Source organism: Pelodiscus sinensis, chromosome 21 (genome assembly GCF_049634645.1).
Source record: "Pelodiscus sinensis isolate JC-2024 chromosome 21, ASM4963464v1, whole genome shotgun sequence".
Classification (NCBI taxonomy): domain Eukaryota; kingdom Metazoa; phylum Chordata; order Testudines; family Trionychidae; genus Pelodiscus; species Pelodiscus sinensis.
In genome coordinates, this window is record NC_134731.1 from 24,833,610 (window position 1) to 24,845,784 (window position 12,175).

At 47.1% G+C, this 12,175-nt stretch overlaps 1 protein-coding gene across 3 annotated transcripts in view; it reads right to left on the bottom strand.

Annotated features, from left to right (window-relative positions):
• Window positions 1-12,175, bottom strand: part of SPNS2 (SPNS lysolipid transporter 2, sphingosine-1-phosphate) — a 200,960-nt gene that overhangs the window by 86,494 nt on the left and 102,291 nt on the right. For all 3 annotated transcript variants that reach the window (XM_075904318.1, XM_075904317.1, XM_075904316.1), the window contains exon 3: window positions 6,898-7,034. In XM_075904318.1, the coding sequence (XP_075760433.1) occupies window positions 6,898-7,034 (137 nt within the window). The remainder of the gene's footprint in view (window positions 1-6,897; window positions 7,035-12,175) is intronic.

Genomic DNA, 12,175 nt, shown 5'->3' on the forward strand with positions numbered 1-12,175 from the left:
TGTGGACGCTCTCCTTTTGGAGGAAATTCTTCCGGAAGATCTCTTCCGGAAAAGCTTCTTCTGAAAGAAGCCTGCAACTCTAGATGTATCCTGAGATGCATTTTGGCTTTGGCTGGCAGCATGTTTCTTGGGGGTTGTTCTTTCCCTTTTACAGGGCCAAATGTAGAGGGGTGGCACACAGCAAAGGCACCTGTCAGTAAGTCAGTGTAATTGACCTGCAGAGGAAACAGAAGCTGGGTTGCATGTGTCTTGGATGTTTTTATAGCTCCTGCCCTACTATATCGCAGGAGCTTTTAAGTACTGAATCCTGAACCAACCAACGGGAGGGTGGTAGAGGCTGGAAGATACAAAACCACCTGTCTTCATCTCACAGCCCTCTGCTGGTTGCTCTTCCTGCTGCAACACTATCTTCCCTCAGCAGTTAATTTGCACAGACTTATGGACGTACAGTTCACATCAGCTCCAAACTGGCATCACCTCTGAAAACAGCCCATTATTTTCAAAACCAGTTCAGGTCTGTTATCGAAAGAGCGGTCCACAGCCTCAGGGCGAGGCACGGATTATAAAAATAATTCCTGGCCACCTCTAGGAGCAGATTGTGATGCAGCAAATCCTTCTTGGTGGCTAAGCTAAGTAATAGAAGGCAGACAACACAAACCTTGAATTAACACAGCTGAAGTGTGCTTCTCCAGATGTTCTAGCTCAATGGTTCCCAACCTGGGGTCAGTGGACCCCAGGAGAGTATTGCAGGGGGTCCGTGAAAAAAATAAAAGATAAATAAAAATGATCATAGAAAATAAGTTTTAAATAAATTGCAAAGTTACAATCAATTATTATTTTTAAATTAAATATCTTCCAATAATGTTATTAATTGCAGTCCGAAAATCTATATTGTGGCGCTTTTATGTGATGAAAGGATCACAACAGTTAGAAGCATACAAACGTTAGCTACACATTCAGCACGGATCTGGGGCTGAAATCAGTCTCACTGAAGAAAAAGGAGACTGATGAGCAGAGTGAAGCATCAAACAGACATAAGTAAACAAAGTGAGAAAAGACTCCGCTGACTACTAGAATTGTGGCTAGAATTGGCTTTGACAGGGTTGCGTGAACGGTTTGGGGGGAATTTTGGGGGGTCCATGAATGGTTTGGGGGCAATTGGGGGGTCCACACTAGTGAAAAGGTTGGAGACCACTGTTCTAGCTTGTTCCTCCATTCAGCACTGTCACAGCCTTCCCCGGTTTGGGCCTCATTTATATATAGTCCCCTTTCATCGTGAAGGAGCTGCAAATGCGTAACACCACACCCCCCGCACTGGGATCATTTTGCCCATCTGCGAAGGACAGTCACCAAGAAGGAGAGGTGAGCTTTACTCAAGCCATGGGCATGGGAAATATCACTGCACCGTGAAGGACTGAGAACACTTTGCAAACTCTCCACGCGCCTGCATCGCCTCGCTTTAAGAAATCGTAGCTGTCTGCCCACCAGAGGGCTGATGTACTGGACCCAACAGAGAAGGGAAGTGTGGGAGGCCAATGCGAGGGGGGTGAGCACAACTCTTCAATACTTCTCCAGAGACAGAAGTCTGGCCAAATGAAGCAGCCATGAGAACTCTTAGTATGATGTAGACAGAGCCATCTTAGCAGACACATTCAAACTCTCAGAAGAGCCAGCACAGTCTGATTGCTCCTGATAACTCGGTAGCTTCAACATGGAAAGCGAACAAAAGAGCAATCACAGGTTTATATGGCCTCCTAATGAAACACCATAAGGCAAGCCATCCCAGGTGGAATAAGCCCCAGATATACAGGGCAGTCAGACATCTGATTAACGAAAACACTATCCCAAAAGAAAACTGACTTTTGCCATGGTCATTACTTGGCTATCACAGTGCCAGACAAAGAGACTGGAGAAATATTTACCGCCTTGTATGGACTGAAAATATAGTGACTGGAGCCAAGTTTGGTAGAAGAGCCCTGTGGGGCTTCTTGAGTTCAGAAGGCATCTGAATGAAATGTTTGTCTTGAGTCCCATAACAGCTCCTCCGAGTTTTTAAGTCTGCAGGTTGCCATTTTTATTACTAAGCCTGAACCAATACCCTGAACAAGTGTTCCTCAAATACTCGCCAAAAATGGTTTGCAGAGGTGACACTGGTACGCTTTGCACATAACACCAGGACAGGACTACTTAAAGGGTATGCACAACGGACTTGAATTTTTAGTAGGTATTTGCACCTGCAAAGTGCAGGCAGAGGGTCACAGATACAGATGGGCATAATTCTGAGCAGGGAGTCGAACCAGATCCAAACTGGTTTAGACCAATACCAAACCTGTACTTGATTTTCGTCCTATTTGCTGAACCTCAATGGGAGTGGAACTGGGGGGAAAATGTCTTGCTGGTTCAAATAAAGGCTCAGCATTTTTAATTATAATATTTTATAAAGCTACTGTGATCTTATTTTCAACAAGACAACAAAGTAGGCATGTGATGGCAGGGATTGATCCATTGGCCGTCGATTTATTGTGTCTGCTTAGGCATGATAAAACGACCTTTGAGCGCTCGCCCCTCAACTCCTGTACTCCACCAGGAAGAGGAGGTGGAGTCAACGGGAGAGCAGACTCTGCCTATCTTATCACATGCAAGACACTGTGGTAAACAGGTCTAAGTAGGGTTGCCAGATAGTTTCACAAAAAATACCGACCATGGCAGGAAAAAAATTGGTTGAGCAAAAAAAACAAAAAGTTGTTGAGCAAAAAGAGTCACAGCCCCTTTATATCCCTCCAAACTCTCCCATACTCCCCCTCTCCCCCACCAGACACAATGGGGGAAGAATGTGCCAAGCGACCTTCCGTCCGAGAAAAACAGAAAATACTAGACATTTTACATGTCCGGTATTTTCTGAGGTTTTTTTACCGGACAGAAGCCACGAATACCGGGCTGTCCAGTCCAATAACGGACACCTGGCAACCTTAGGTCTAAGTACGACATCTTCAGCTATGCTATTCACGTAGCCGAAGTTGTGTATCTTAGATTGACTGAAGGGGGAGCAGGTGCAGTGTAGATCAGGCCTAAGATGAGAGTGAGAAGAAAAGGGTGGCCCATGAGAGTACACACAGAAGTGGAAGCTTAAGCACCACATGAGGCAGCAGGATGCCCTAGAGATAGGTGGACATCTATAAGACCCCCTCCAGAGGACAGAAGCGATGGAATGTTTCCTTGTCCCAGAAGCTAACAATAACTCTTCCAGGCTCCCTAGTCATCCTCCCCCTTAGACTCCCTCCTCCTTCCCACCCCAACCTCAGGGACAGCTCCTCCTTCCAGCTGAGGCAAGACCCACACGTGCACCAAACTCAGATTTATCCTTTCCCTGCAGAGGCCCAACTGGACAGAGCCAAGGTTAGAAGATGTTATTTTAGTTCTCAAATATAGAAAAAAAAATCATGTTTCTATAACAACCCAAAAGCACTAGGAAAACTCATGTACAGTTAAAGGTCATAAATAAATGGTCAAAAAGCAAAATGGCTTCAATTTTCAGTTTCAGCTCTCCTTGACTTTATGTCCAATGAAACTCAAATGTGTGAACCTGTTTAAAATGGAAACGGGGCCATTTTTTAAAAATCGGAACACAATGAACGCAACAACTGAACCAAAACGAACACCAGTTTGACTCCCTGATTCTGGGCATGCACAACTGGAGGCAGACCAGCTGACCTGAATGTTTATCCCTAATACGGAACTTGTTGACTGCTTCCTTTATGTCCAATTTTCAGTCAGCAATGGATATTTATGAGGCAGACACCATCAACGCCCTTTACCCAGCCAATGGATTCTTTTATTCACGGGAGCAGGTAGCTGTTCAGCCCCTCTGAAAGACAGGCCACTTGTATTTACAGTTACTACAGGGATGGGTGCTTGTAGTGGTCTGCATGACATTGTGGCGGTTTACACAATGCATTCCACACTTCCCAAACAGAGAAAGGCAGTTTGCTGTTTTCACTGAACCGCTATTGTTTCTTGCCTACTTCAGGATTTCTGCTGCCACCACATAAAGGCGTTTTCTATGCAGTATTTCTATGGGCTCAGGCTGTGCCAGCTTGCTGCTCCTCACCCGGTGTTTTCACGCCAGCATGGACACGGGCCATATCGTCTGCTCACAGCAACCCAGCCACGGCTTTTATTCAAGCTGGTGAAGGGATTTTCATATTTTAAACCACCATCCCATCCTACTGTCACTTCTCTCCCTTCTTTAAGAACCACTTGTGTTTTCTCTTTAAGCTGATGTTAGAAGCCAAAGATCATAAGCTGGGCAATGACTGTATAAATAAGAACAGCATTTACTCTTCTCTGACCTCTTGGCATAGCTAGTTCAGGGTATGTCTACACTACCCCGCTAGTGTACCGGTAGTTTGGAATAGGAATCCTAGTTCGAACTACCTAGTTCGAGCCCCGTGTAGCCGCGCTGCACGGGGTTTGAACCAGCGGGGTTTTAAAAATGGCGGCTCCCCGCTTATGCAAATGAAGCCCGGGAAATTCAAATCCCGGGCTTCATTTGCAAGTGCGGTATGCCTACATTACCCTCCTAGTTCGAACTAGGAGGGTAGTGTAGACATACCCTCAGAGAATCACCCTGGACAAGCTGGTGTGACTTGTCTGCAGATTTCATGCCACCTGCCTAGGGAGCAGGACTGTTTTCAGTATGACTCAGGGGTCTCTGTCCTGTTGCTGACATACTGGGAAAACTTAAAAAACAACGAATAGTCTAGAACAAGTGTGGCCAACCCATTCTGGAAGAAGAGCCAAGATCCAGCTGGATACAGCGCAAAGAGCCGGTGCAAAAAAAGGTAGAGCAAAAAGAAATAAAATAAAAAGGCACCCCAAAAAATGGTAGAACAAAAAAAAAAAAAAAAAAAAAACCAATTGGCCCTTTAAGAAGGCTTTTTGGCCTCAGCAGGCTCCCATCCGCAGCTGCCTTTTTGGATAAACCTGCCCCAGTGAGCACAGGGGAGTTGGGAGCAGCTTCATAAGCCACACTGACCCGGGGGGGGGGGGGGGGAGAACGGGGAAGGACGACAGCCGTATGCAGCTTGCAAGCTGCAGGTTGGCCACGCCTGATCTAGCAGCACCTTAAAGACTAACAAAACATGTAGATGGTATCATGAGCTTTCGTGGGTACAACCCACTTCTTCAGATGATGGGTTGTACCTACGAAAGCTCATGATACCATCTACATGTTTTCTTAGTCTTTAAGGTGCTGCTAGACTATTCGGGGGGAGGGAGGGAGGGAGGGTTAAGTTTTTCCAGTTACAGACTAACTCGGCTACCCCTCTGAAGCTTTTAATATTGGTGAAAGTGTGTCCTCTCACTAGCTGCAGAGTCTACGGTGGTGATGAACTCTTGGGTGGCTTCTTTTGGTTTTCTTTCAAAACATGCTGTGAAAGCAACTGTGATTACAGCAAAAGGGCATTGTCTGTCGCTGCCACTCTGTTGTAAGCCAGAAAGGACTCTGGCAACAGCCTTTGCTTTCCTGCTTACTAGCCGTTTGCACAGTTGCTTTCACAGCCTGTTTTGAAAGAAAACCAAAAGAAACCCGATGTTTTAACCCTGCAGCCCAGGCCATACCAGCCTGAGTAAATTGACTGGCCTTTGAGATGTGGGGCCATGGGTCTTCCATTGCTATGTAGACATTACCCTAAAGACTTCTGCATTTGGCCCTATGATCTATGGGGTGGCTAGAAACATTGTCCCATCCAAGTAGACATCAAGGTGAACAAGTCACTTGTGAGACTTCTACCATTTCCAGGGGTGGCGGCAGCCCCTGTATTAAAAACTGCACAGCATGCCTGTCATCCTCAGAGAATGACCATAGCACTGCCACCCCTGGAATGCGGCTAAACCGAGAGGAAGAATGTCTGCTCCCTAAAGAAATCCGTCTGTGACTCCCAGAGCTGTGATTTCTCTCGCCGGGAATTCTGCCTCCTGCAACAATTAAGCCTCCTCTGTGGTATAATTTAAATGAAAGGATTCTTTTCTCAAGCCCTCCCAAGCCTTTGCTGTTTGGCCGTATCCTTGACAGGCAAGAAAACAGACAGACCGCCATGGCCTCATTTACAGTAGCCTGAAATGGGGAGCATTGTGAAATGGATCAAAGGCAGGCAGGGGATGCTATATTTGACTTTCCAAATTTAGGTGAGCCTGAGGATCCCATCATCAGTTCCCCAGAGAGATAATTTAATAGAGAAAGGACTTGAGGCTCTATTAATCTAAATCCTATCATTCACCTTCACTGCCTTTCAGGGAAACTGAGCCACGTGGCTATTTTAAATCTGTGTCCAAACTCCGTCTGACCAGCGTTTGTCATTCTATGTAATCTGGACAAGCAGAGTAAATGGCAAACTTGCCATGTAAGCTCGGCTTGTAATAAAGCTCACATGTCAATTTGAACATGTGTCTACATGAGCTTCCCTTGGGCTACATCTACATTGTGTTCTCTTGTACAAGAACATATGCAACTAAGCGGCAGAACGGCTCTTGCGCAAGAGGGTTTTTTTGCGCAAGAAAGAGCAGCATAGACTGCTCCTTCTTGTGCAAAATGGTGGCTCATTAAGTATGCAAATGAGGTGTGGCGATATTCATTGCCACGGCTCATTTGCATATGTTCTTGCGCAAGAGAACATAATGGAGTGTTTCTGTGAGTCACATGACCAGGGAAGACCACCCTTCACTTTTAAAGAGACACGTGACCACAAACATGGTACTTTATTACACGGTGCTCTGTGATATGCCAAACACACATCAATGGGGTGTCTGCGATGGGGAGTTTGGAACAGGAGTCTGTTATAGTCGGCATGCTTTGCAGGATGTCTTTGCTGATATTCCCAGCCCACAGGCAGATCTTACCTGCTCAGTGATGAAGGAGCTTGAAAAGGTGATTGCTGACCAGAAGAAGATCCCGCAGCTGAGAATGATTTTCCTGTTGAAGCGGTCACCAAGGTAACCAAATATAGGCGCTGCCACCATGAAACTACAGATGAAAACTGCAGAGGGGAGAAAAGCAGGAGGACAGCTAATAAATATCAGGCAAAAAATCAGAAACCTAATAGTCTGGAGAGTAGGCCTGCCTAACTGGATGCTTTGCAGCCTTGATTTACCATGTTAGGCAACCCGACAGGCTTCCAGAAAGCACAATTTCTATACGCAAACTGACATCTCATTCCCAGAGAAACACTGGACTCGTGACCTTGGGTTACCTTTAAAACACTAACAGTCCTGAGAGAGTCTGCTGCAAGCTTACAGTTGAGGGATGGGCAAAACAGAGATGGAATAGATCCGGAGCCTCTGTTCAAACGAGGGATGTAAAACCCCATTTAAAATGTTAAACGACATGTTAACCAGCCTGCCGTGTCACACCGTGGGTAGGGCACAGCAGGCCTGGCCAGGCAGGAGCACCCCACTGCCTGCAATGCAGCAAGCCCAGCCGAGCGGCTGCGCTAGCCGGGCCAGGCACCGGTTAACGAGTTACCCCTTTATTTCCCTAGCTCAAACCTCAACAAGAAGCTGAGACAAAGGTTTGAGAGCATTCAGGAAAGTGTATAGATGTTGGCCCTCTTGGGGGCTAGCTCGGCAGAGGTGAATTACCCATGGAGACTCACCCTTAGAAGTAACTTTTTACGGCAGTGCTGTGGCGGTGTGAGAGTCGTTTCCACACCATTCCCTTACTGCCCCCGCTGTGTGGCTCCAGGACAGCAGCTTAACACAACACTAAAATCACTTTTCTTTAAATTTTTGCCAGACATTGTATGTACCAATAGTGGGTAACTATTCCACTACTGGGGACAGCTTTGATCTATAAGGGTACATCCACACTTGCTCCCTCATTTGAGCTAGGGATGCAAATGTAGGCCACCAAAATTGCTAACGAAGCAGGGATTTAAATATCCCGCGCTTCATTAGCATGATCTCGCCGGCGCGTTACTCCACTCAACAGCCGATTCGAACCAGGAAGTTTGCGCCAGGATGCGTTAGTTCGAACCAAGCCCCTCCTCAAAAAATGAGGAGTAATGTTAGTTCGAACCAAGGGGTTTGGTTCAAACTAACGCATCCCAGCACGCATTTCCTGGTTCAAATCAACTGTTAAGCGGAGTAACATGCCGGCGAGATCATGCTAATGAAGTGCAGGATATTTAAATTAGCAATTTCGGTCGCCTACATTTGCATCCCTAGCTCGAACTAGGGAGCAAGTGTAGACGTACCCTAAGATAATAGTGTGGGACCTCCTTATCCGAAAAGCTGCCTTTCTCCTCCTGCCGCTCTGACTCAGTTGCCACTCATACAAGGGAGGAGGCTGCTAGCAGAGCATCTTCTTCTCAGCTTGGAAACTCACTTCTAGAGCCATGCTCCAAAACAGCACTTGGGTCATGTCCATGATAGATCTCGGGACACCCCCGCAGACCTCTAGTGCACTAAAACGAGTTTAAAAATCACTCGTGTCAATTTGGCTAGTAAAGAAACATGTGAAAATCGATACAAGAAAGATTTAAATCAGTGTGGATCTACATTTGGGGTTTGCACTGGTGCAACGACAGCGATTTTATATCAATTTAGGCACAACAGGATGGTTCGTTGCCCTTTTAACAGTGTTTCTCGAATTTTTTGGTCTCAGGCACCGTCGTGCTCATTTCCTAAATTGCGTCAGAGAAACAGTTAAAAGGCCCTAATTTACTGACCTCCAGAGCATGCTGCAAAGCTCCTGTATTCCTTGAACTGACAGAAAATGGGGGGGAGGGGCAAATTTAGAGACTAGAAATAAGAAATAAGGGTAATAAATCCTATTAATTATCAGGTGACTCCTGGCAGGCAAGGTGGGTTTCTGGCATTGTTTATTTGTAGCATTCTATTTTGAAATTACTCAGAGGAGCCTGTAGAGTGAAGGACAAGGACTCCTTCTGATGAAATGCGTGTATAAACAAAGTAATTAAGGGATTTTCATGGTAATAGGAGATAATATCCTCAAAAATGTGTACAATGCTGAACTGCAGGACGCTGTTTGAAGAGGCACAATTTCCATACTAAAATGACTAAACCTTCAAAAAAAATACATGTTTCTCAGCTGATGTCCATATTTTGGAATCCATACAATGGTACTTTATATTTTATCTCAATTTTTTATATGTCCTGTAGTAAGCAACATTACAACGCAATCATGTATAGTATATTATATCAAAGAAAGGAATAATTCAAAGATAAAGACTAGATAAAATAGAAACAGAAATAAATGCAAGATTATATCCATGCACCTGTTTCACTTGTTGTGAAAAGCCACTATTTTGCTACATAGGCACTATATAAAATCTCACACCGGACACATGGGGTGCATCTGCACTGCACCCGTAGCTCGAAACAAGCTACGCAGTTTGCAAGTTGCATAGTTTATTTCAAGTGTATTTCAAAATAGCTTATTTCAAAATTTGGCAGTGCTTAGACAGCGCCCAATTTCAAAATGAACCACTATTCCGAAACGTCCCTTAATCCTCATGGAACAAGGTTTACAGGAATGTCGGAATTGCGAGCCCGTTATTTCGAAAGCTATTTCAAAATAATGGGCTTGCTTAAAAGACACGGATTAGCTATCGTGGAATACCGGACATACTCTTGGAGCCTAGTTCAACAGTCCCGGCACAAGCGGAATTCCCAGTGAAATTTGCTATTTTCACTAGTAGATCTCAAAGTGCTTTATCAAAGCAGGGCAGTATCATTATCCCCATTTTGCACGTGGGGAAATGAAGCACAAGCAGGGGTATGGTTTGCCCAAGGTCACCCAGCAAGCCACAGCCAGGAATAAAACTCAGGTCCCCTGAGTCCTCCCATCCCTGTTCTATCCGCTACAGCATGCTAACTCCATAATAGGAAGGCAAGATAAGGCCAGCTGCTAGCGGAGTTATCAGGAGGTGCTGCTCCTCCCTTACTGTAATGCATGGTGTGAGGAAGTGGGGAGTTTTGGGGGTTCAATGGGGGGTTACATACAGCGGGGCACTCAGTGCCCAGAGGTTACTGGTTTAATGTGACAAGGGTGGGGAGTTTGTTGTTTCAGAGAACAGCCCAGAACTGGAGCCGCCACGTCTGGTACCCAGGTGACCCAGGCCCTGCTCAGAGGACACAGCCGGTTCCAGCCAGAGGACAGGCAATGGGCTGCAGAGGAAAACCCTGGCGACCGGCCCAGCTGATCCCAGTGAGGGGAGAACATTGGATGGAGGAGAGAAGAGGCGGAGAAGAGAGGGCCAGGCAACCCTCTTACCTGAAGAGAAGACAATGGACTGGGGAGGGGCTGTTGCTGGGGTTATTGGAGGCTGTGCTGGGAGACGGGGACAGAGCAGAGCAGGCAGGACTCAGCTAGCTGGAGGAGAGACTGACTTGCGGGCTGAGGACCCAGGCCTACTGGCCTGAGAGATCCTGTACAGTGTTCAAAACTCAATAAACCCTCCTGTTTTGTGCTGGCTGATAGTTGCTCTGGTCTAGAGAACAGGGTGGCACTATTCCTTCTGGGAATGGAGGCCCCGGGAGGCCAGAGGAAGAGGGCCCCCCAACAGGGGCTGATGGCAGAGGCAGGCGTGCTGAAGGCCCTGAGAGGTGCCGTCCCGTAGGCGGAGAGAAAGACCCCACGAGAGGGTCACTGCACTGGAGTGGAGTGGAGTGGGCTCTCCGAGAAGGGGCTGCTGCACTGCAGAGGGGGGGTTCCGCCCGGGAGCCGAGGGGCCACGTGTGGGCACGACCTGTGAGCCGTGACGCATGGGCACACGCTTCCGGAGGACCCTGAACACCGTACAACTGGTGGAATTCCACCATGCGCTGGAGCTAGGGACTGTACAGTGTTCTCCATATGAACCACTTACTGCCACTCTGCGAGGGTTCCCGCTGTGTCCTCATTGAGAAGGGGTAGGAATGACCTGGGGAGACCAAGTTGGATTCACTCCTATGCTGGCCAATGCCCCCAGTGTTGCTGTAGGAGAACCTTGGCTAATGTGCTGTAGTGGGGAGGATTCCTTGGCCAGCCAACCCACCTCCACCCTCCGAGCCCCTGAGCACACAGCACAGTTACTCAAGCTGTGCACTCAGTGGAGTGTTTGCCCTGACATGAACTCAGCTTAGAGAGCCCAGTGTGCATTCAAATATCCTCCTCCCAACTCACTGATATCTCCCAGTTCCCAATGGATACCAATATCCTCCTCCCAACTCACTGATATCTCCCAGTTCCCAATGGATACCAATATCCTCCTCCCAACTCACTGTTCCCATGGATGACAATACAGAACACTGCCTTTGCTACGCTGGGGCCCTTGCGGAATGCAATGTTGGCAAATTCTCTTCTGAACCAAGCTGTGAGCCTTTTCACAGGTAACAAGCTGACTTGACAGCTCCATGAAGGAGTAAACAAAGGGACAACAGAACCTAATAAATAATAGAGAGCGGAATAAAGCTGTCACAATAATAAATTTAATTTGCATCAGATTATTTATGACCCAAATATGCCTCAAAGCACTGATGGACTCTTAAGCCAATGCAGAAAATGATGGCTGTGTGATCCGTCAAACGGCTCTGCCTGTTAGATGTGTTTCCCACACATCCGTTTTTGCAAGTGCTCCCTGTAAATGACAGATGAGGTTCCTGAACAGGAGAGACGGGTTCAAAAATAACAAAAAGTGACTCCATGCAACTTATAAACTAGGACAGGAAAGCAAAGGAGAACAAATCCAGGGCACTCCCTCCCCCCCACACACACACCAGGCAGGAGGGAACCTGAGCTTCGACAAGGGCATTCATTAGACAGAGGGAGAAGAGGAGAACAATTTGCAGGGAAAGGAAGATCACTGGTCTGTAACGAGTCCAGCTCTCATGCTAGGTCTTCCTCTTTTCCAAGTCCCTCTCTCGGCCTCTCTCCTGACATAGCCGCTTTATCTCAGACCACCGCCCAGCAGTTACCAATTGTCTGCATTAGAGAAAGGACAGTTACAAGAACCTTCCGGCATTTCATTACCCGCCCCCCAATGGACAGCTCCTCTCCCTCGCTCTGCACTGCCAGCCCTTTCAGAACAGAACCAGCCGCCGAAACGAGAGGAAGCGAGGCAAGGCCGCGGCAGTCACGCCGGGAGGAGCTGCTCAGAAGGCACACTGGGTGTGTCAG